The following is a 25,593-nucleotide window of genomic DNA, read 5'->3' as shown; positions in this document are numbered from 1 at the left end:
AATCCTCTCTTCTCTCTCCTCCCTTCGTTTAAACAATGTTCCCCCAGCTCAGTTGGCTGCTGGCTGGCCTGGTCGAGCGGCAAGACAAACGAGTACCCACAACAAGGGGACACACTTATAAACACATCGGCAGCCACGGTTGTAATGCACTTGGGGTGGGGGGGAAAGGACAAGAAAATCGCCAAAAAACCATTAACCGATCGCTTTCTATGGCTGTACAAAAACAAACCCTCTTGCTAGGCAGAAATAACATGCCACGCCACCAGGCATCTCGCTGGGAGTTTGAAACATTAAGGCAAGCCTTGCCCGACTACGCTCCCATCCTGGGTTTCACCAGCGAGAATGGATTGTGCGAGGAGCCCCCCACAGATTCTTGAAAAGATCCTGGACAAAGTCCCAATCGGTAAGTGCCTCCGGGCAAGCGAGGAGGCATTGGCTTTGGTGAACGTAAGCCGACGCATGGCCAGCCAAGCAGCTTCTCGTGTGGCCGGATAGATTGATGGGGCTAAATGGGCGCGTTGTGACATGTGTATTTTATGTCAACCGCAGCACGGCTCTTTCATGTCACATTATGATGAATGCGGTAATCCGCGTGATACTTAGGGAAGCCTCACTGAGTCTCAACTTTCTTTTTAGAGGGTGAGTCCTGCCAATTTTTGCAGTAGGGGGCGATGTAGCTGCTGCGAATAATAATACCCAAGGAGTAATTTGCAGGTAAACATTTAGGCATTTGGATGTTTGACCAATTGCCGTTTGCATCATGTTGTGTTTAGCTCTGGCAGGAAACAGACAACGAGAACACACAGCACACTGCAGGGCGCCCGAGTCACTGAATTGTCTAATCCGGCCCACAGTTATCCTCGAAGGGTCTTTAACACTCTGGGTTTGTCATGCAGAGGTCGCCGGTTTGATTCCATCGCGCACCCAAATCACACAGCCACTCACCCCCTCACTCACCCCTCACTCACCCCCTCACCCCCCACTCACCCACACACCCCCTCACTCACCCAGTCAACGCATCACCAAAACAAAGACAAAGATCCCCCGTAAAGCCTGTAACAAACTGTAGGGGAAAGTGCTGTTAGCAAGCACCTACGAGGACACACAAGGGGGTGGGGGGCCAGCACCACGCCCGGCCACCTTTGTCTCCCTAATGGCGATGTTTACACACCGCACCAGATACTCATTTGAGGCAGAGTCGACCTAGGGGAGGCCCAGGACCGGTTCACCGGTGTTTGCTCGTGAGCGGGAATCGAACTCGGGTCGCCGGGTTCGTAGCGCAGCGTAGCGCTAACCGCTGCACCACCGCTCCCCACACGGGACAGACTCACACAGTGATAACAACATCCACAGGAGACCCAGTGTGTTTCAGAAAGGTTTACTACAAGGTAATAAAAATGTACAACTATACAACAACAAAAAGCAGGCCAAGAGAACACTTCCACTACAGGACACCAATCTGCCGTGTGTATAAAATAACAACCCAGCCCATAGCACCGTAAAAAAAAACATTCAACAGAGTTTCTGCGTTCACACAGGTAAACCTCGACACCTCATCGCTGCTCTGCAAGGCAATAATGCGTACGATACATAGCGGGGTTGTTCCAGTGACTTCGTTATGTTAAAAGTTCTACATTTATAGTTTCAACCACAGGCACTCAAAAAAAGGCAACAATACTAAGGACATTTAAAATGAATATATAACTGCATACAATGTAAAACCGGACGTCAGCTAATATTTTCATAACTGGAAGGATAAGAACAAAAACACATGCACAACAAACGTTAGGGGTCAGTGTTTCATTACATTATTGATCGGAAGCCGGCGAGCAACCGTGACGCGGGCGACAATTCGCGCGGCTCCGTCTCTCCGAGTCGGTGGTTTCTTCTCCTGTGTGTGGGGGGGGGGGGCTTCACCTCTGGTTTACAACACCACCCCCCACCCCACCGAGCGGGCGGTGGCAATCCACACATTCCTATGCTGCGGAAAACCACAGGACAACCCACGGCTGACATCCCAATTACCTGGTACACAGAGCCAGCGTGGTCACACAGCGGCGTCGGCAGTGGCACATCCCGCACACCCAGCGCCAGGCCTGCCCCAGCTTGGTGCCGTTTGATGTTCAATGGGCTCACGGTAAACGGATGGAAGCACCGGGGTGACCACAGCAATGCCAAACGTAGGCGAGCCTCCGGGTAGGCCGATGGCATGGGCAATACGGAGCCAACTCCCTGTGACAGGAGGCCCCGGGTAAGGGCTCCCCCCCTTCTTGGAGACTCGGACGGCACCCCAGTTATTGTTCCATGCAGTTCACACCCAAGTGCCAGGGCGACCTGCAATAGGTGATCACCAAAGCCGCCTGCCTGGCCGGGAAATAACAGAGACCCGAGAGTCCAAGGGCCGGAGCAGAAATTAGTACCACGGAAGGTAGCAAAAAAACTCTTTGAAGTCTTATGGATTTATTTAACACGGCTAATACAAGCGAATGGCTCGATAGCCTCACTCATTACAAGTGGTTATCACACAATTTCACTTGCATTGGCCACACTTAGAAATTGAAACCTTTTAAGCTACGCGACCTCAGGTGGTACCGACAAGCGAAATCTCTGTTACGTGGGACTATAAAAGGAAGTTGCTGATTAATGCCGAGAGAAGCCAAGGACACTTGAACGTACAGAACCCTGCGTGATGCTCGCAAGGCGAGGGACGCTGGTGGTTAGTGCGCTCACGCGATGTAGGAAACGTGCGGTGGGTGAAACAAGACGCACAGAGACGCGGGACATCGTGACATGCTTTGGCATCGTAGGAAAAAGAAATGGAAGCATCAAGCAGGGGACAGGGATTGTCGTTCGTTGTGAGTGCAAGAGGATAATCTCGTGCATGGCTGTGGGTGAGCAGTCTGGGTGACGTTTAGCAGTGTGTGCGATATGAAACCTGCTTAAGAGACGATGTCACGAGCACCTCCGACTCCGCGCCGTACTCTCGGGTACGAGGCCTGAGCCCGATATCCCGCTACAAGGATGCTTCGAGATGCGAGACGGCACAAGGGAAGCATGGCGTGGAGTCGTAGCTGCGTTATGAGAATATGTGGAGGCGCTGTGGATCTGCTTTGGACACTGCTAAATAGATTCACAGCCCATCATGTTCTTCCAGCTGAATAATAATAATGTCCAAAATGCAGGAGGTTGAGGAGAGGCACATGAGGGAGGCGTGGTGGTTTAGTAGAGCGGGTTTAACGACTACGTCGTAAGAGTACGCTAGGAATGTCATTTGCAAGGCAGGTCAGCGACCAAGGAAGCACGAGATAGAACAGGGAAAACAATGTAGGCCCCAATCTGGGACAACACGGGTTGTGATCGCTGGGGCGCGCGCGCAGAATGGGGGCGGCCAAGTTAGAGGCGGGCGAAGGGGAAGACCGTAAACCAGATGGTGGGAGACTTTGGAGGCAGCAGTTTGGGAGGTTCGGTATCGAATCTGACAAGGTCACAGTATTTAGCAGACGGAATGGTGAAGTACATTAGCATGGTGGACACACGGTGGACATGTCGTTCACAAGCGGCGCCGGTGTTTTAATTGGCGCGGCTCTCAACGTGGTGGGAGCCATCCTCCTCTGTGGTCACCGCGCAAAATCCGACACACTCGCGTGACGATCGCAGAGTGGCATCTACGACGGAAGCTACTCGGTGAACAGTGATGACGGCGCAGCAAAGCTCAACACACTCAGCACTCGTGGAGTAGACACAACATTCAGTGCAGTGTATATCACATCCAGTGCACTGAACCTATAAAGTATACAACATTGCATTAGTAAACAATAAACTGACAACACAGAACCATGCAGACACGCAAGGGGCAGGGTGAACCGCGATCCACGCGCGCGGTGGCAGGCACGGCGAGAGACTGGAACGCGCGGCGGGGACTCCTCTTCACAGGTCCCTCGGTGTGTCACTCACGCACCCCTCTCTGGCGCTGCCAAGACATCATCATGGCAAAACAGGAGCAGTGATCATCATCATCGTCACTTTGACAAATTTGTTCAACGACTCACGCTCAACACTGTGCTCTTTGTTACGGCGATTTCTCACAAACTCTACCCTCTCGCGATGAGCAGATGCTGACCGTTAAACCTGAGATTTACACGGAGGAAAGGTGGACGCCCCTAAAATGACGAGATATCAAAGACTCTCTAAACCAGCCCGAGTCCTGCTGCGTGAGGCCCAGTCGGGCAAGCGTGGACACGTGGACTCTTCACTACGAGCACGTGCGCCATCTCTGCACCTTTGCCATCACCGTTCCCTTCTGACAACATGGATGTAAGAAACATGGCGGATGTAAAACCGACGGTCGCAAGGGAGTGTGCTTCGTTAGCCGACGGACAGAGCCAAACTCTCATCACTGAAGCAGCCTTGAGTACAGGAAGCTGGGAAGCAGGGAATGAATTTGGGTCTCACGGCAATCCTCCTGCATACGTCATGCTCGTCACTGTTCGTACAAATGGAGCAAGGCAAGGTTCACGTCAAAATACAGAGGGGCTCTTTAGTGTAACAATAAGATAACAACCGAACTACATTTTTCTACGATTGTGTGATTCAAATGTAATTAATCTGTTAAGTTTATTAGCGTGAATTTGAAATTAGTAAAAATAAGTACGTTAATAAGAAACACCGATAGTGAAACTTTACGTGGGTAATACTGAGCAACATTATATGCTTAAAAATCTAAAATACTCAATGGACCTAATTACTTAACAAAAGGTCAAAATTATAATTAAAGTAAGCGGAAACGGAGCGTTCTGTGTTTTTCATGTCATAGCCCAGATTGAGAAGGGGGAGATGGACTCATACTCTTTGGTTTTTTCGGTAAAGTCACGTAAGTAAAACATTTTAATAAATTAAATCACGACGTTTCGGGCGCAACACAAGCATCCTTCTTCAGGTGGGGACAACTCAGCGAAAGCACAACCGCTTAAGAAGGATGCTTGTGTTGCGCCCGAAACGTCGTCATTTAGTTTATTTGAATTTTTTACCCACGTGACTTTACCGAAAAAACAAAGAGTATGAATCCTTGCAGTTACGAAAACTTCAAATCTAGAGATGGACTCGGCCGCTAGCAGAATGAGCGGCACGCACGCCGAGAAAAAACACCCTGCAATGCCTACTCATGCTGCCGCATAGCAGACAATCGTTCAAAATCGAGGCTTTTATATTTTCGTCCGAAATGTAATTTCAACGTTTCTATCGGCGTTGTATCGCGAGATGAAAGACTCCATTTGGTAATCTCTCAGAGCAGTTAGAGAACGGTCTGCAGAAACGGATATCAGTGAGCTACCTCCAAAATCCGTTCAAATGACCTCAGGTCTACCACTCACCCTCCCAATGGTACAGGAATTGGTTTTACCCTTGCTGGCAAAAAACTGGTGTTAAGATGTTAAAACACCAAACAGAAACCATTTGCAAGGAATCATGTCTGTATTAACCACATATACTTGTGGTGAACATGCAAACAAAAAGATGCTCTGGTAGTATATGATGATGCATTGTCTTTGAAACTGATTGGTCCACACCAGATATAGCTTCTTTAGAGCAGAGTCTCAAACACTAGACTAGGCTCTAAAGAAAGCTGTCTGTTTGAGACTAAGATCTAAAGAAAGTTTTCTCTGGTGTGGACCAATCAGTTTTTATCAGAGAATCATTTTTGTTTGTATGTTCACCACAATTATGTGGTTAATGCAGACATGATTCCTTGAAAAAGGTTTCTGTTTGGTGTTTAAACATCTTAACACAACTGTGTTATTGCCAGAAAGGGTAAAACCTATTCTTATAGATTTTGATACTGGCAAGAAAGGTCCCATATGCTGTACCTCCCAATGGTGTCCAACCTGGGCGGGAAGAGCCTTCAAGCGGCTTCTCGGTGAGGAATGATGGCAAGATCAACAGTTGTGAAGAGCGTGCCAATGTTTCAAATGCCTCGATTGGAAGTTGGAAGACGAGGCGAGTGGTTGAGAAAGGCGTGGAGATCTCTGACCCACAGCTTGTGGCCCGCAGGAAGTTTTACTGCTCGTAAGGCGACTGCCCTGACTAAGCAGGAGGATCGAAAAATTAACCAAAGTGCGGCGTCGCGTTCAATGTTTAAACGATCGGACAAAAAGACCGAATCGGTACAGAGGACACGCACGAAGGTTTATGCCCTCCACCCCCCACCACCCACGCAGCCATACATCAACTGGGCAGCAGGAGTAGCAGCGTCGCTGGAAGGTGGGTGGCCGTCTCGTATCCACGGTGCCACGTCCGCGCAAGGTCGTCCGCCCAGCCGACACGGCCTTCCACCCGTGTTACAACTGCATGTCGGTCGTCTGTGTGTGTGTGTGTGCAAAGCGTCCAACACTGGCTTGCGGAGTCCTTAACCCGAGCTGAAATAGCGACGCGAGACGGTCAACCACGATCTCAACTTCACCAGGAGACAGACCTCCCTGCTAGCATCGGCTTTCTGTGTGTGGGGGCATCGCACGAGAGAGCGAGGGAGGGAGATTCAGTGGAAGTGTGGCCAAAGCTTGCCCGCTCCGGCCAGCGTTAATTCTGTCTGTAGCGTCCGCGTGGGTGCGAGGCAGAGAGTTCAGAGCGGCACAGCAAGGCCCCGTCGGGTGTTGTTTTCCTGGGACGATGGCACATGCGCGCGCACTCGCCGGCAGAGGGAAGCGTGCCCCCTCATTGCGACGGCAGCCGGAGCCGTCAAGGGGATGGCCGTGGCCGGGGGCCGAGAGCCACTCCCGACCGGCGGCCGTCAGACCTGGAAGTCTCGCTTCGAGCAGCAGATGGGCGCCACCAGGGTCCACGTGTAGAGGGCGAGGCAGAGCCAGCAGGAGCCGGCCTTCACCCAGAACGTCGACCAGCTGCCGTGCACGAATGTCACCTCCAGCCGCGCATTGTCGTAGCTGCCGAAAAGAAAAAGGTCACAATGCCGTCGACAGCCACTAAACCGGTCAACCGTTTTCAGAATCGGCGACCGGTTGTGAAAGTCAGGAACGCACGGATCGGCATGCGCGAGCGTACCGACCGCACGGCGGCCTATGTCACCGGCGTGCTTCGTTTCTCGGTTAAACGGTAAGAGCCAAGCCGCGACCGAGAGCGTGGGGCCATGAGACTCCGCTCGGCGCTTGGGGACCAGGTGCGACGTCATCACTGAAAGGTGAAATGCGACTGACAGAACAAACCAGTGTCTGGATGACATCGCTGTCGTTATTATTTATGACTACGCTCGTTCAACCAAGGGAGCCATCACTGGGTCTCAAGACTCCCTTTAAATGGTCCTGCTAAGTTATTGCAATAGGGCGCAATGTCGCAGCCGAGAAGTTGGGGCATCAACGTATTCACCGAGTCTCCCGAGTCGTGTTCCAACAACAGCCTTGTCCGTTTCACAAAATCTGCGCTCGTTGCAAATTGTTTTAATTATTATTTGATGCGTGATGACGTGTTGGTCTTCGTCCACCATAACAGCCCAAAACGCTGCAACTAAATATTCCCCGATTAACACGGTCGGCTACGTACGGTGCGAAAAGAGTTCAATACGTGCATATGTACAAACCATTTCAAGTTCGGAATTCCCCAAACATTGCGTATATATTTTTTAGACACTCCACCAACATTCACAAAGAGAACATACTAAACGGTACACCTGCCGTCAGGGTACCCGGTACGCGCCGATCGCGAGGCGGTGGTGGGGGGAGGCGTCACGACGCGCCGTGCCGCTCCCCGTCCGCTCACCTGAACCAGTTGGTGAGCGTCATCATGACGTAGAGCGAGGCGAGGAAGAAGATGAAGTGGAAGAAGGAGTAGCTGTAGACAACGGCCTCGCACTCGTTCTGGATCACTTTCTGGCCGCCCTGTTGCACCTCGTTCACCTCGTTCACGGGGACTGCGGAGCACAGAGGACGACTGTGGTAGCACGCAGTGTGGAGCAAGGAGGAGTGTGGTAGCACGGAGTGTGGAGCAAGGAGGAGTGTGGAGCCCAGAGGGCGCCTGCCCGCCCACACGCCCTCGTCACCTGCAGCAAGGCGGCTCTCTCGACGGTGCCACGCCTCCGACGAGCACAGTTGGCTTACGTTCGGTGCGGAAGAAGTTCAACGTGTACGTACGTAGGAACTTCTTTCGCGCTGTACGTAAGCCAACCGTGCTAGTCGGAGGTGCGGTACATGCGTGTGTACGCCGCACGCAGGCGCTGGTGGTCGCGCTGCATGTGGCTTTACGATAAACTAAACTTTTTTTTATTTAACCCACTGAGCTATCTAGCTTTTTCAGAAGCGACCTGGCCACAAATGATTGCGCAACAAAGTGGCTTATCACGTGGAAATGTATTACAGCCAAATACTCTAAACGCACGTCGATTCTAAATGTGGAGGAAAAAACAGGAGGCCCTGGAGAGAAATCGACGTCACCACGGGGGGAACTTGCAAACTCCAAATGTACAGTAGCCGTCAGGGTCGGGATCGAACCCACGACCTCCTGTATACCAGGTAAGGTAGTTAACATCTTTCTACAGGAGCATCCCAGCGCGGCGGAGACCGGGGGACAGGTGGATCTCGCGCGTTCGTGAACCTCCCTTCCTACCCGTGGGAATCGAGGTCCATTGCCATCTCCTGACTTGCCAGGGTACGGAAGTACGGCAAGTGAGTTATTCGTTTGATATAGTTTTATTACGCTTGCTCAGGAAAGCCTCACCGAGTCTAAGGACTCTTTATTGGGAGGGTCCTGCCAAGTCTTTTCACAGTAGGGGGTGTTGATTGCCATGTAGATTCCAATTGATTAATTTGGAGTTGGCCAAACATTTCAATATGGGACCACGGGGCTTGAGCTTTGTTGGCTGTGGTCTTGAATGCCTGAACACGCTTGTCTGTTGTTTTCCCGCGCCCCGGTGTGAAAATTGTTGCGCATTACAAATTACAGAGCAGCGTTTGAGAAGCAACTTGCTTGAATGATGCCAAGTAAATATAAAACATCGTCACTGTTATCTTGGAAGATAACGTCTCGACTTTCAAAGGGTGCTCGTTTCAATATCTCACCTTCATCATCGTCGATAAAGCAGAAGCAGCAAGCAGCTCTCTGCAAGAGAAATCCTCACAGTTACACATCCACCAAGACCAGCAGCACTACGTTCATTTTATAGAATATTGCAGTAAAATATTAAAAGTTATACCCATTGCATACGAACATTTCAGAAAAAGGGAAGGATTACAATTCAGTTTAGAAACTCGTTTGCGACTGGTGGTGACGCGGCCCAGCGGCAGCGCGTTCGCCGCTTGTTGCCGAGGTTCACGGTTCGAATGCAGCTGAGTGCGGCGACACCGGAGTGCGGAAACAGCAGCCGAATGCGGCAACAGCCGAGTGCAGCGACACTGGAGTGCGGCTGCAGCAGCCGAGTGCGGCTACAGCAGCCGAGTGTGCTGTGAAGGGGGGCGCGCACCGTGCTGACACTGCTGTACGGCTGGCTGACACCCAGGGCGGCTGTGGAGGAGCGAGTGGTGGAGCGGAGGCTGTGGAGGTCCCCGCGGGGGAGGAGGGGAGTGGGGGCACAGAAAGAGGGACGGTGGAGGGAGGCACAGGACAGAGCACGTCACCACCGTGTTCTCGTGATGACAGTCACCTGTCTCTGGCTGCTGCTGCCACATTGAGGCAGGCATACTGGTCACATGGCTTGAACCCAATTTGGACTACTGCCCCGGATGTTTAACACGTAGGCTTTCGCGACCAATATTATCCATAATAGAGGGTTTTTTTTGGGTTTGATTGCGTAAATATAAAGGTGTCGTTAAACCCGCCACTACAGCCAATGAGTGAGGTTTGTCACGTAAACAAAAATGCCAATTCGTTACTAGTTTAGCACCGGTGTGCTGAACTAGTAACGAAAAGCCACAACATTTGCAATTTGAGTACGACGTTTCGCCGGCAATTACAGCCAGCCTCATCACGACATGCCTTGCCTGAACAGGAGCCCAAGTGAGATCAGGATCGCGGTGGTCAACAAAATATAAATGCGATTGTGTCTTGAAAGATTTTGCTTTAAATTAAAATTCACTGTAGAGGTAGCATACCCGTCAACCCCTTATCAGTGCCTACTGTACTATAGACCAATTCAGACCTTATTGGTAACCCCGTACAACGTTCATCCTACAAAGTCCCATCATAAGGGGGAGAAACACAAACAAATAGGCAAAAAAAAATGTTGCTCGTATTGAAACGGCTGTACGCTGTATGGACCGGAAAACTCAATTTCCCTGTACAAGAATACGGGGTAAACCGTGTGGGTTGACAGGTAAGTGTCTCTCAAGCAGACGTCTCAAATTGATTTGCGACTTTGTTGTAAGCTGTATAATGGCTCTCCGATGCGCCCATTAGCCTCTTACCGCCGCAGCCTTCAGAAAGCGTCAAATAATGGATAATGTTGAGGCCCGTATTGAAACGGCTGTTCGCCGTATGGACCTGAAAACTAAATTTCCCTGTACAAGAATATGGGGTAAACTGTATGGGTTGACAAGTATGAGGTAGCCTTGTCAAGACAGTCTCATATTAAGAATGCAAATTAATGTTCACTCTCTGCTTTCTAAACACGGACAATTGGCTGAGTGGACAATGTTTTAACTGGTGGCTCCGAGTCAGTCATGTGACTAAGCAATCATTCATTCAGAGATCTGACTTAATTCTCGCACTCGAGATACGTGGTGGAATTGTACGAGCTCGTCACTGTGTACAGAGACCTTCATCCAGCAGTGGGCTGACATTGGCTGATGATGATAATCGTGAATACATTTGTAATGGAAACGGTGAAGCTGTTATTGGAAGTTAAACCGATACCGATCGAATTTGAAACACAAGCGTGTTATGTAACAATCCCATTAATTTGTTAATATGTTTATATACACGTAATTATGTGAATTCCTTCAAACGTATAATTTTACTTTACAGATCCGGTAGCATTACCCCGATGTTAGCGCGACCGCCGACGCGATGACCGTGGCACGGTGAGCGCACCCAACCCTTCTCTCCGAGCACCGCCACCGCCGTCGCCGTCAAACTCACCACGCGAAGAGCACGCAGCCGTACATGATGATGGCGCCAACCACAGCCACGGCCGCGTCGCTCATCTTGAGGCCGGACTCGGTGACGCTCGGCAGGCAGATCTTCACGTTCTGCCCGTCCACTACGACTGCGGCGGCGACAAAGGGGCACGGCGGTTGGCGCGCGGTGTCACGCGATGGCACGGTGGCGGGATCGCGGGACGCCGCAACCCGGTGAGCTCCCGAGGGGAGGACGTTCCCGCAGAAGGCGGAAGGCGACCGAACGCGCCTCCCTAGCACGACGGGCGCTGACGGGCACCTCCAAGGCCGTGCAGGGGCAAAAGCTCTCATAGGGGCACGGATCGTTCCAGGAGAGCGGCGTATTGTCATGTGGAAATTTATAGCAGCCAAATGTGAACTTCTTTCACACCGTACGTAGTCACCGTGGCAATTGGAGGTGTGGGGAAAGAACAACACTAAACACTAAGTTCTAAAAACATCTAGAAAATCCTCATAATGCATGTTTTTAAATGTGGAGGGAAAAACCGGAGGACACGGAGAAAAATCCACGTGACCACGGGGGGAGAGAGACACACGCAAACTCCAAATACACAACAGGCGCCAGGGTTGGGATCGAACCCACGACTTCCTGTGTACCAGGAGAGGTAGTTAACATCTCGGGGCTTACGGTTCTCTGCCGGGCGACTGGAGACGGCAGAGAAGGTGAGGTACATGACATAGCAGGAGATGATGGACGCCTGGAGCAACCCCGAATTGCTTTGGTCTGAAATTGACGAACAAAGGGGGTTACCACAACATCATCAGAGTCGGCGACGCACAAACCTGCAGCGCGCACAGATGGAGAAGCAATCATTGTCAGTGTGCGCCATCCATCGATGTGCAGTCTCGTGACCAACCAGGCGAGAAGCCGCATTTCTACATATGGCTCGTCGGTGTGCAATAATTGCTCGGTTGGAATATTGCAGGGGAGAAATCGTGCATTATTTATTATTTCACTCGATTACCCAGGAACGCCCCACCGAGTCCCCAGACTCCCTTTCAGGAGGGTCCCGCTAAGCTTTTTGCAGTTGGGGGCGATGTTGCTGCCGTGCAATCCCAATTGAGTAATTTGCTGGCAATTCGTTTTTGCAGATTGCCTATGCGAGGAAAACGGAGAACCCAGAGGAAACCCATGCAGACCATGGGGAGAACATACAGACTACAGGCACAACCACGCACACTGACAACCACAAACTCTTTCACACGTACACTCACATTTAGACAAAGACAAAAATCCCCATATAGCCTTTAACAGACTGTTGGACCAAGTGCTGTCAGCGAGCGGCTATGAAAGCCGGAACAGCACACGGAGGAGTGGGTGGCCAGCACCACGCCTAAGTGGTGATGTTTACACACCACACCAGGTACTCATTTTGAGGCTGAGTCGACCTTGGGAAGGCCCAGGACCGGTTCAGATAATCGTCACTGGGGTTGACCATAAGCAGGAATAAATCTCGGGCCGCCGGGCTGGTCGCGCAAAGTGCACTAACCGCAACACCACCGCTCCCCCACACTCAAATTAACACGCTCATGCACACACTCACCACACACACACAAACTCACTGACAGCACGCGAACTCCACGCAGGGAGGCGCCCGTGTCGGCCACGAGGCCCGTGCCGCCCCCTGGGTAAGCCGTGGGCGGGCATCGTGACTCACGTTTCTGCACGCAGGGAGAGATGGCGAGCGCCGACGCGAGGGCGCACAGCGTCACGTTGACGCCGATGAGCATCTTGTTGAACGTGCAGCCGTCCCAGTGCGTGTAGTAGACCAGCATAAGGATGGAGGAGACCACGGCGACGCTGTAGAAGACCAGCGTGACTGAGCCCAGCGCCAGGTACCAGCACTTGTTGCTCTCGATGCCGGACGTCCTGATGGGTGGTGGGGGGGGGGGACAGCAGCGCCTCGCACGCTCACGCCACTGACTTTGCACGTGCACCCGCACACGGCTACATCCGAAACGGTTTCTACTGCTCTCCGTCACGTCACGCACGCGCGCACGTTATGACAACAGTTCATGCATTTATGTATGACGCGTAAATACCACGTCCCCTCTGAAACATTCGAAGGGTACCCCCAGTGGCAGCCATTTCTGTGCGGCACAATGCGACTCGGCACCGACCTGCAAGTGGGTAAAACTCTGATAGTAGAGGTGCTGATGTTTGCTATCGAATGAGGTTACTGGGTTCCTAGCAGTGCTCTTAACCATTGCACTACCACTCCCCAATGACACATGCCCACACACACACACCTCGCCAGAAAGACTAAGATGCCCAATAAAGCCTTTAACAGACATCCGATTAGCACAGTTGGCTACGTGTGATGCGAAAGAAGTTCAACTTACATACATAAGTGCTCTTAATGAGCACCTATAAAGGGCGGCATTGGCACACGAGGGTGGCCAGCACCACGCCTGGCCACCTTTGTATCCCTTGTGCTGATGTTTACACACCGCACCAGGCAGTTATTTAAGGGTGAGTCGACAAAGGACAGATTAGGATCTTCGTTAATAACGTTGGCTGTGAGTGGTAATCGAATTCGGACCGGCGATTCCATGCCACTAAGTGGTGTCACCAAAATGTTTGCGCCAGGCTCGGTGCACTACGAGCTCCTCGCACAATACAGTCTGGTTAAACCCAGGATGGGTCGTATGCAGGTAACAGCCTCAATATTTTAAACCGGCACAGATGTTCCTTCGGAGGGGTCCAGGTTTTTTGCAAGTAAAGAAAAGAGAGGGCAAAACTGTGGCCGAGAAGCCCAGAAATTCATGTGGAGCGATAGGATGGGCAGCTTCCACACAGCATTACACAGCCATTAAAATAAGTTAAAGCTGCTCGATTGATTCAAAGTGAAACCTTTGTTGCCAAAATGGAGCTGGTCATAAGCACACTGCCTATGTATGGGAAGCGGTCCACTCTCTACACGTACACACACATACACTTCCCCATAAATACAAAGACACACACCTCATCACACACACACACACCAGCCGCCGGATAATACTCATAGTGAGCTTGGCAGGCCACAACATTCAGGAAGCCTCTGCTTTGCTCAGGGCTCTCACTGCTGTGAGCAATTCTAAGAAAGCCTGTGGACACCCCGGGACGTTTGGGTAGTTTCCACTCACCAGTTTTTGTTCCAGCTGTGTGTGAAGTCGACCAGCAGAATCAGCTGGATGATGATGAAAAGGAAACCTCCAACGACCCCCACGTACATGAACACTGCCAGAGAGCGAGCACAGCAGGAGCAAGCCACATTACTCTTTCATTTAAACTGGCAATTTCTCACTTTAATTTCCATGGCTGCTATAAATTTCCACGCAATAAGCTGCTTCCTTGAGCTATTATTTGTGGCCGGGTGGCTTCTGAAAAAGAGCTGTATGTCAAATAGTTTTAAAGGTAAGAGCGTGCTTTTCACCTTTAATGAAGTTGTCCTGATCCGGAATGAAGAAGGCCCCAGCACATATGGCGATGAGCACCACCAGTTTGATGAACCAGAACCTGCAAACAGCACGCAAGGCACGGCATCTCTCCCGAAGCCTCGAACTCTCACCTCCCCATGTCTCATCACGTTATTGGCCTGCAGGGTGGTCGCGCAGCGGCGAACGCTTGTGCCCCGTGGGAAGAAGTGCCCGGGCACGTGCCGAGTGTGCTAGCAAGCGGGCGAGCGGTTGAGCGAGCGGGCGAGTGGGCGCGCGCCGTACCCGTTGTGCACGGAGGCTCTGCAGTCGCTGCTCTTCTTCACGTTGATGAGGAAGAGCGAGAAGAGGAAGAAGAAGACCGCCATGCCGAAGCACACCTTGTAGACGGCCGAGTAGCCCACCAGCCGCTCGCAGTCGTCGCCCGCGTTGATCTTTTGGCACAGATCGGCGTAGAAGGGGATCTGCGGGCAACGACGTTCATCTCAGGGCGGCAGGGTGGCGCGCGGCGGGAACACTCGCGCCTCACGGAAAAATTACCCGGGCTCGATTCACTCTGTGTAAGGTTTTTATGTTCTCCTACTGTTCTGCAGAGTGTGAGCGAGTGTTTGAAAGTGTGCGTGTGGCCAGCACGGCACGTGATCGGGTCGGTGGCCAGCACCACCTTTGTGTCTCCCCAGTGACGATGTTTACACATCGCACGATTAGAGGCACACACTGGGAGAAGTGCAATTTAACACAAAAGCACGAGAGGGCTCCACCCTCCGCTACCACAACCCCCCCTGCCACCCACCCCTTCCAACCCCCCTCCACCCCCCACTCCCCCCGTGGCTCGAGCCACACACTGCACATTCTCGACGCCGCTGTCGTTGGAGGTTGAAAACAGTTGAAACTGGTGAAACTCGACGACGCGTTTGCTCACGTGTTCCTTGAGGAACTCGGAGACGGTGGGGGAGAGCATGAGGCAGCACGCGACGGTGCCCAGCACGTGGTACAGCGTGTACATGATGCGCGTGCCCGTCGACGTCTTGATGCCCGGGCAGCAGCTGCAGCACAGCGAGCAGGCGGCCGAGCCGCAGCAGCAGGCCAGCTGTGGGGCAAGGGGCACACGTCAGCCACGTCCATCACATCAACTGGAGTCGTCACCGCAGTCACGTGTAACATAAGGCGATTTGGGTCATTTCAGTAATTTTGACTAAGAAATGCAAAATCACGCGAGAAGGATCTCTAATGCGCAGTGCCTTCTGGCACACGGAGGCCGCGTGCACACGGGAGCCCTACACCAGAGAAAACTGGTGGTGGCAGTCGCGACGGACGGTGGCGCTGGTGGCGATAAGAATAGAACTGGTTGAGGGTGTAGTGACAAATGGAGCTGTGGCGGTGCTGCTGGCGGCAATGAGACCGTTGGGAGTGCTGCTGGCGGTGAAGACCACGGGGGCACGCATCTCACCCCCTCGCTAGGCCGGAGCAGACGGGGCGTCTAGGCGGGGGACGGGGCCTCGTGGTATCGTGCACGCCTCTTGTTCCAGAGGTTCACGATTCGAACACGGTGGCCAGCCTGATTATGAGTGCGGGTTGGGTTTAATCACCCGCAGCAATACGAGGCGTTGTCGGCTTTACAGTGGACGTAAAAAATTCCGTGACGTCATTCGTAAAAAAAAAGTAGGCCATTACCTGCCGGCCGTTAAGGGTCCAAATTTGCCAAATCCGAAAATGACTCATCGCCTCCTGTGGGGAGACTTATGCCCCAGGTGACTCTAGCAAATGAGAACATCCTGGTCTCTTGAGTTCTCACGTGGTTCAACAACATAAACTTTAAATTCTCGGGAGCATTCCCCATTTTGCCACCATCACGATTGTGGGTCACCCACCACCCCCCTTCAAGCGACGTTCGCTACCCAGGCCCGCTCATTTTCTTCACGGTCTATACGACGTCTCTAACCTGCACGTATTTCTAATCCAAGTGTTCCTCTCTCTATCTCTCAGCGCTATCGCAAGCATGGGCCTCCCTCTCCGTGCTTGTGTGTGCACTTTTCAGCTTCCGTTCCATTTTATTTTGACGTCGTCCACATTTCCAATCCACGAGCGATGGCAGACGATCACGTACCCACTGCAAGTGCTCTCCTCTCGCGGCTCTGTCGCATTGCTTCTCAGTATCAGGATTCAGTTTTTACAAAGTGCTCCAACTTGCTCCAATCCACCTCTGTCTTTCATCTTTTTCACCCGGGTCCCCCATCGATGTCCACCCTCACTGTGCACACCCTGCCATGTTGTCCGGCTATGTCCATACCTGTCAACCCTAAATCAGTGCCTACTTTATTACAGACCAATTCAGACCTTATTGGTCACCCCTGCTCTTATAAATCTCAACGTTCATCCTACAAAATCCCATCACAAGGGAGAAACACAAACAAATAGACAGTAAAAAATGTGCCCGTATTGAAACGGCTGTACGCTGTATGGACCGGAAAACTCAATTTCCCTGTACAATAATACGGGGTAAACCGTGTGGGTTGACAGGTAAGTGTGTCTCTCAAGCAAACGTCTCAAATTGATTTGCGACTTTGTTGTAAGCTGTATAATGGCTCTCCTATGCGCCCATTAGCCTCTTACTGCCGCAGCCTTCAGAAAGCGCCAAATAATGGATAATGTTGAGGTCGCGACCACATTTGTGCGTTAAAATCAGACACTGTACCGGAAAACACGAATGAATAACCAAATCCCGTCACCACATTGTGCATAACTGGAGAATTCGACTAAAGAAGGCGATAAACAAAAGGCTGCAAGTTAAAAAGAGCAACAGCCTTTGATGTTGACACTAAATCTTCATGCCAAGGTAACAAAGCTCACCATCATCCGAATAACAAAAAAAAGAATAATCATTTATATTGGAGGAACTTGATGAGCTAATAAGCTCTTTTTCATAGATGTCCAGTGGGGGCGGTTAACAATGTTACAACAACAAACAGCACAAAAACACGATAGTCGTGCAAAGTACAAGAAAGGTAAACAAATCACCCAAGCACATAAAAACACAACTAGACCATCCTACCAGACCAAGCCCAATGAGGTATTCACTTATTTTTCAAAAGCGACCTGGCCACAAATGACAGCTCAACAAAAAGTGGCCCATCATGATGGTTCCCCTCGATTCCATCTGGTCAGAGCGAGCCCTCTCTCAACCCTGCACAACGACAATTGTTGCAATTAAACTATACGCCATGATTGGGAGGCAAATTATGCAATAATGGGAATGAGTGCGCGTCCGAGACGCCAAAGCCGCGTCCTGTGAACGATTGGCCAAGTCTGGCAACGACTCGTTAGCGCCTGGCTCAACACCGAGAAACTCCCCTTTGTAACGAGGCACCCCCGGACTTCCACCCGATGGCAATTACATAGACACGGCCTCCCGCGTGTCGGGGCTCGCATCTACACCAGACGCAGCCCATAGCAAAGCCACTTTGCAGAGACGCGATGCAATGCCAAAGGTCATTTCAGCAGCGCACCATCCCAGCTAGAAGCACCTCTACTCGTATTGCAAGACCTCGCTCGTTTATCAAATTAATATTTATTTAAAAAATTTGCTCGTCTTGCAAAACACTCGCAGACAAAGTTACTCGCAATCCAAGGTTTTACTGTATCTGCAAACAACCGTCGTGAACAACGACAAGTTCCATAATTTAGTTTGGGGGTAAACCGCCAGAAAACACAGCGGTGGCGGACAAAAGGAGGAAGTGGTGGTTTTGGAAAACTAAACTTAGGAAAAGCAACGCAGCAACGTGCCCACAGAATGAAGTTTTCCATAAGAGGTTTTTGTGTGAGATTGCGTAAATGTGTTGTTAAACCCGCCACCGCCCAACACAGTCAATTAGTGTAAGTTTGCCACGTAAACAAAACGTACCAATGTGTACTCTCCAACACATCGGTGTGCTGTGCTGGTATCGAATTGGCATGTTGTGTTCACGTGACAAACCTCACTAATTGTTTGTACCGGGTAGTGCCGGTTTCAACGATACATTCATATTTACACGATCTAACCCAAAAGCCTCTATTACGGATAATATTGGTCGTGAAAGGGTATTTGGTCTACTCTTCCAGGCCGACCAGGCGTTTGGGAAGAGTCGAGCGAACCCACACTTCACCCCACCACAAGTGGCACCCGCTGATCAACTGTGGTCGAATCCATTGGCGCCGCTGGGTAGATTTCAGAAACTTGCATCCACTGCCTCGCGTGGGAGATGGGAAATCAAAATAAAACGGCCACCTCTGGACGAGTGCAGTGTGCTGGTCATTACACACCCATCACTGCGGCAGGTCCCCACGTTTTCTCAGTTATAAAAAGGCAGAAAACGCCGTGCGCATTGCTCCCAACGTTTCTGTACGCACGGGGGGGAAAAAACGCAATCGTGTTTTTTTTCCATCGGGCGGTTCCTGCGGCCACCGGTATTGCAAACCAACTATTGAAACAACCCCCAGCTTGGAGCAACTAAATAAATAAGCGATCCACCCCCATGATGTGTGTTTCCTTCCAACCATAACATCTGCCTGTAAACATCTGGCGGTTCACCAGCATTGGATCAAGTGAAGCCTGACTCCTACTCATCAGACACCGTCCGTCCAACCCGTGGTCCAGTTTTCTTGCAATGAACCAAAGCTACTGAAAATCACGTGCTCCCAGAAAGTTGTGTGGTTGACGGGATGGTGAAAATAACTTTTATACTGCAATACCTAAACGGACAGACATGCTAAGGTGATGTATTTTTGTTGTTATTTTGTGTCTAGTTTTCAAGTCAGGAGGCATTTTAGCAATAAAAAAGAAAAGACTGATGATGTGTTTTAAACACAGCTGTGTGAAGATACACCAGGGAGGGGCCGTGGAACAGCATAAAAGTTCAAAAGTAGCACGCGCAGAATGTTTAATTTGCAGACGTAGCGTGCGTGCTGTGGGCGAGCGTTCAAGTTCTGCTTCGTAAACAGCCTCCAACGCCCTGGCGTGTGACCAACTTCGTTTTTTTGTTTAGTTTTTTGCCGATTCTCAACCAGACTGAGACATTGTCTCTCGCGTGAAAAAAAAACCAGTCTCACAAAACAAGAGCCTCTCAAAATTGTAAACACAGCCATTCCATTCTTGAGTTATGGCAGCGATCTGTTCAGGAGCTAAATTCCAACTTGGTGAGGTCTGCCAGCTGCGATGAAAGGTCTTCAGGCGGAAATTTGCGCAGTTATGCTCTTCGCCTAGATGACGCCATTCAGTTGCGTTGAAGGCAACGCGACGAACACAGAAACGGGCGAGCCACCGTATGAAGGCTACCATCTCTCTCCATCTTAAATGTGTAGCTTAGTAATTCACGAAAGGTTTTTTTTTTCTTTTCAAAAATCGCATCTGCCCAAAAAAATTATCAAGCTCCCTTGGACTCATTCCCTCCGCAGGCTTCTCAGCCTGCCCTTTGACAGTTACGTGGGAGTGTTATGCCGGGTATTCAAGCGATGCCGATATGGATCCCGGTACCAGTTGCCTCGCAGGAACTGTTAATAGACACCCATTAATGGATCTCTCAGTCTGACTCTGTGAGCCTCCGACAAAGGAAGCTTAAGCTTCAGGCAAAGTGACACACTTCAGGCTCTTAGGGTTCCATGTCAACGACTGAAGCTAAATATCTTCCGTTGACAGCGGCAGAACCAGGGGGACACCGGCCACTGAGAGATATCTCTGTTTGACTTTTTCCGTTTTTTTTTGGTCGCTGTGAATGCGGTCGTAGTTGCAGAGACCGGGGGCTGAAATGTTTCTGTGGCATTTGCTTGGCAATTGTTATGGTGGTTATGGTTCGAGTGAGAGAGATTCGTCGTGCGCTTATTTTGTCCCCGTGACGACGAAGGAATGGCGCTCGGCCACCACCACCAGACGGCACAGACGCGGGTCTCTGTGTCGACGTCGCTCCAGCGCACATCTCTCTCTCTCTCTCGCAGCACTGGGCAAACACGTTTCGAGTTGATTTTGCTTTAAAACGACGGGAGAACTCGAAGAGATCATCAGGAACGGGTCTAATTTGCGAGTGTGACCTGGGGCATTAGTCTGCCGGAAGGGGGCAGATAGATGATTGCCGCTGTGTATAATCGCAATTGAGCAATTTGCGAGGAAGTTTTTAACACGTAGGCTTTCTCGGCCAATGTTATTCATAACCGAGGTTCGTTGGGTTAGATCGCGTGAATATAAATATGTTGCTAAACCCACCACCACCCGACACAGCGAATTAGTACAAGTTTGGCTGTTGTCTGATGAGGCTGGTTGTAATTACCAGCGAAACATCGTACTTGAATTGTAAATGTTGTGGGTTTACTCTCCCCAACACATCGGTGTGCTGAACTAGCAACTAATTGGCACGTTTTGTTTACGTGACAAACCTTACTAATTGGCTGTGTTGGGTGGTGGTGGGTTTCACGACACATTCACATTTACGCGATCTAATACAAAAAAAACCTCTATCGTGGTGTAAGTTTCTAATTTGCAAAATTTGGACCTTGACGCCAGTCACACAGTGGCCTCCTCTTGGCAAACATCAGGGGGGTCTTTAACGTCCACCGTAAAGCAGACGACACGTAGCAATGTCATGGTTGTTACACACCGTAGTGTTTACCAGGGTGGCCACTGGATTCGAACCGCGATACTACGGCAACAAGTGGTGAACGTGCTACCGCTGGGCCGCGTTAATAAAAATTTCTCCTTTTGGCTCAGAAAAAACCACAAGATGATTCGGCTGCAAAAAAATTAGCCGTTTGCAATCACCGCCGTCGTAATCATCATCAACAGCGGCAGATATCTGTCAGAGGAGGGGGCACAACTCGAAAGCACAGGAGAATATACACCACTGTAAGGGGCAATTACTGATGATAAAAACGAATAACAAGCTGAGCAAGAGCAGGACTGGGAAACAGAGTCACGTTAAAATAAAGAAAACCCGATCAGAGATAATCGCACGCAAAGCTGACTACACCACAGTTTCATCATATCTATGCATGATATTCTCAGCCATGGAGAAACCGTTCATCTGCTTGGCGCAACATCTGCGTTACTCATCTGGCTAAGGAGACATGAAAGAAGGTCAATTTTTCTTTCTGTGCCAAAGCCGCAGACACGCTCCCAACTATTCCCGCTGCTACACGCAGCGCACACGTGGCAGCAGGTGGAATCCCGCTGCTGTCCTGGCTGGGATGGAGTTCCCAGTTCCTACCTCACTGGCAGAATGCAACGTAAAGCAGCAGTCAGGGTGATTGATGATCCAACGCTCCCCAATTCACTCCAGATCACTCGCTCGCCGGCGGTCAGTCACGATGGCGAAATGTTAACTACCTTGCCTGGTACGCAGGAGGTCAACAGTTCTAACACGACCCTGACGCCTGTAGATTTGGAGTTTGTATGTTCTCCCCGTGGTCACGTGGATTTTTCTCCGGGTCCTCCGGTTTTTCCTCCACATTTAGAAACATTCTTTTAGAGTATTTGGCTGACATACATTTCCAAGTGATAAGCCACTTTTTGGAGCTATCATTTGTGGCCCGGTCCCTCCTGTAAAAGAGCTATGCAGCTCAGTGGGCCTTACCCTGGTAAGATGAAAATAGTTTCGTTTAGTTGCCTCTTTATCACTCTTCCATCACGACTACCGTTACCCATAAACTTCACTTGTCGATTCCTTCCACCCATGATGGGTCTCATTCTACCAGCCAGATGTTGCCCGTTCCATCTCATCATTCATTGCTCTGCGTTCAAACACCAAATCAAACCGCAGGTCACAAACTCTTCTCATTATTACTGCTCCACTTTGTAACTCCCTCCCATCGTCTCCTATTTTCACCCCAAGCTCTTATCATAAAAAACAAATCTTGCTCCATTCTGGAAACATTAACGCTGATCTCTTTACACTTTCAATAGTGGCTGAAAAGTGCAAAGCATAAAGACACATGCTGGGAATTACAGAGACAGAATCAGGAATATATGGAAGTGGGAAATAAACCAAAATTAGGCATCACATTATTAAATATTGAAGAATCAGAACATGTATTTATAATCGAGGAATCCGATGAGCTATAAAGCTATTTTTCACAGATGTCCAGTAGGGGTGGGTAAGAACGTTACAACAACAAACAATCCACAAGCATAACAGTAGTGAAAAGTACAATAACAGGTAAACAAATCACCCAAACGCATGCAAATAAAACTAAAACATCCCCATCCTAACAGGCAATTCCCACGGAATTAACCTGACCATGTGGGCTTGTGCTGGAGACATCACGACAAGGGGGTGATGATGATGGGTGATGGAGTGACTGCCACCAAAGGAGAGGGAACACACCCCGAGAGAAGGGAGGATGATCAAATGTGCAGATGGGAGCCACGAGATCGGATCGTGCCACTGCACCACTGCCAGGGATCCCGATGGAGTGGGGAGGCATTCTCGTCCATTTTTCCAGTTAACTTCCAAAATCTAAATCACAAAACAAAGTGAAATTCTTACGGGGATGGGGGGAGCCTTGGGGGGGGGGCATTGTCAGTCCTGTACTGGAACACAAGGCAGGCTTCAGCTTGGTTACTGCGATTGGAAAGGTCACGAGACTCGAAATGGCGAGGGCCTTGATTGCTGTGTGAAGTCACAGATGAAGAACGCAGAACGAGACAATTTTGGGAAGTGGGACGGGGGTGGGGGGCGGAAGCCTGCGCGGGTTTTATTTTTAACTTTAATTGTGACGCTTCCTTTGAATTGTTGTTGCGCGCTGCATTGTTTGATCTTGTACCAACTACTAAGGCGTAGAACTCGGAGGGTTCGCGCTGGCCCTCCACTTGGTTATGGGGTTCAGCGTTCGTACCGAGTTGGGAGCACCAACGCTGGAGCTTATGGCTGTTTCACCACCACCACCACCACCACCACCACCCACAACAATAACAACAACAACAACAGAGCGAAGCCAAAATGCCACAAGGAGGGAGGCCAGCCGCCGCCAAACACGCGGCGTCCGGTGGAGTTTGGGGCCGTCCATAAATGACGTCACGCGATTTTGGACGATTTTGGACCGCCCTCGTCACAAAAATTCAGATCCCAATCAAATATGACGTCACAAAGCTCTGTCCCCCCCCCCATAATAAACATGCTTCAAATCGCTTTAAACTATTGTCATTCTAGTGCGTATTTAATGTGGCGCTGCACTCTGACGTTAGGAGAAACATTTGTTAAAAAGTCTATTTAATTAAGTAGAACCGTGTTGTCTATATTTATTTAAAGTTGCCCATTTTGATGTGACGTCACATTTCTCTCCCCCCCCCCGTCACAAATGTCTGATCCCTCCCCTAGGTGCGTGACGTCATTTATGGACGGTCCCTTATACAGCGTAGCGCCTCCGACATGGAGCAGCGCTCCGTTTGCCTTGGTGGATACGAAGAGCGAGGGATGGAAATTCCACGTTCCTATGGCAGCGTCAGTCGCTTGGCGCTGAACGGCCACCGAGCGGGTGGCGTCACGCCACGCGGAGGGGGGAGCACTTGGCGACCACAGCTCCCACGGCGGCAAGGCCACAGCCCCGGAGCTCAGTCCCAACCCTTACCCCAACATCAACCCCTAAACCCAAACATCAACCCCTAAACCCAACATCAAGTCATATAACCCCAACATCAACCCCTAAACCCAACATCAAGTCATATAACCCCAACATCAACCCCTTACCCCAACATCAAGTCATATAACCCCAACATCAACCCCTAAACCCCAACATCAACCCCTAAACCCAACATCAAGTCATATAACCCCAACATCAACCCCTTACCCCAACATCAAGACATATAACCACAACATCAAGACATATAACCCCAACATCAACCCCTTACCCCAACATCAAGACATATAACCACAACATCAAGACATATAACCCCAACATCAACCCCTAAACCCAACATCAAGTCATATAACCCCAACATCAACCCCTTACCCCAACATCAAGACATATAACCACAACATCAAGACATATAACCCCAACATCAACCCCTAAACCCAACATCAAGCCATATAACCCCAACATCAACCCCTAAACCCAACATCAAGCCATATAACCCCAACATCAAGTCATATAACCTCAACATCAACCCCTAAACCCAACATCAAGCCATATAACCCCAACATCAAGCCATATAACCTCAACATCAACCCCTAAACCCAACATCAAGCCATATAACCCCAACATCAAGCCATATAACCTCAAAATCAACCCCTCAACCCAAACATCAAGCCATATAACCCCAACATCAAGCCATAACTCCAACATCAAGCCATATAACCTCAACATCAACCCCTTGCCCCAACATCAACCCCTTACCCCAACATCAAGACATATAACCACAACCCCTTACCCCAACATCAAGCCATATAACCACAACATCAAGCCATATAACCCCAACATCAACCCCTAAACCCAAACATCAACCCCTTACCCCAACATCAAGCCATATAACCCCAACATCAACCCCTAAACCCAAACATCAACCCCTTACCCCAACATCAAGACATATAACCCCAAACATCAACTCCTTACCCCAACATCAAACCATAACCCAACCCCTAAACCCAACATCAACCCCTAACCCCAACATCAAGCCATATAACTCCAACATCAAGCCATGACCCCAAACATCAAACCATAAACCCGAAACATCAAGCCATACCCCCAACATCAAGCCATAACCACAACCCCTAAACCCAACATCAAGCCATATAACCCCAACATCAAGCCATATAACCCCAACCCCAATCCCATCAAGCCATGACCCCAAACACAGAGAGATGAGAGACAGGCGAGAGAGCGAGAGAGAGCGAGTGGAGACGGGAGATGAAAATCAGCGCTGCGGCCGAACTCACCTGCCCCAGTACACAGCCGCACATCTCTGCGGAGACGACGCGGAGAACGATGAGACGAGAACGATGAGACGAGGGGCAGCAAGAGACGTGGTGTCGATGAAGACGATGATGAGGCGGTGTTGTTAAGGCGGCGGTGTTGTTGAACACTCCCAAACAAAGCGCGAGACGGAGATTTG

General features: G+C 50.4%; 1 protein-coding gene across 1 annotated transcript; it reads right to left on the bottom strand.

Annotated features, from left to right (window-relative positions):
• Positions 1 to 1,362: 1,362 nt before the first annotated feature.
• On the bottom strand, positions 1,363 to 25,593 carry LOC133354073 (serine incorporator 5-like). Its single transcript, XM_061570630.1, has 12 exons — positions 25,418 to 25,593; positions 15,448 to 15,615; positions 14,811 to 14,989; positions 14,525 to 14,607; positions 14,235 to 14,328; positions 12,767 to 12,978; positions 11,737 to 11,832; positions 11,071 to 11,197; positions 9,458 to 9,527; positions 9,057 to 9,096; positions 7,762 to 7,912; positions 1,363 to 6,932 (listed from the first exon to the last, which is right to left on the bottom strand). The coding sequence occupies exons 1-12, from the start codon at positions 25,439 to 25,441 to the stop codon at positions 6,782 to 6,784; spliced, it is 1,395 nt and encodes a 464-aa protein (XP_061426614.1). The 5' UTR covers positions 25,442 to 25,593; the 3' UTR covers positions 1,363 to 6,781.

This window comes from Lethenteron reissneri, chromosome 46 (genome assembly GCF_015708825.2).
Source record: "Lethenteron reissneri isolate LAM-NWPU_2019-01 chromosome 46, ASM1570882v1, whole genome shotgun sequence".
Taxonomy (NCBI): Eukaryota; Metazoa; Chordata; class Hyperoartia; order Petromyzontiformes; family Petromyzontidae; genus Lethenteron; species Lethenteron reissneri.
Note: the sequence above shows the minus strand (reverse complement) of the source record. Positions and strands in the feature narration are given on the sequence as shown.

Coding starts and splice junctions, on each gene's coding strand:
- LOC133354073 (XM_061570630.1), bottom strand. CDS start 25,441: ATGTGCGGCTGTGTACTGGGGCAG. Junction 14,329..14,524: donor TCAGGACAACTTCATTAAAG/GTGAAAAGCACG, acceptor GCTCTCTGGCAG/TGTTCATGTACGTGGGGGTC. Junction 9,528..11,070: donor GGCTGCGTGCTCTTCGCGTG/GTGAGTTTGACG, acceptor GGACCTCCACAG/CCTCCGCTCCACCACTCGCT.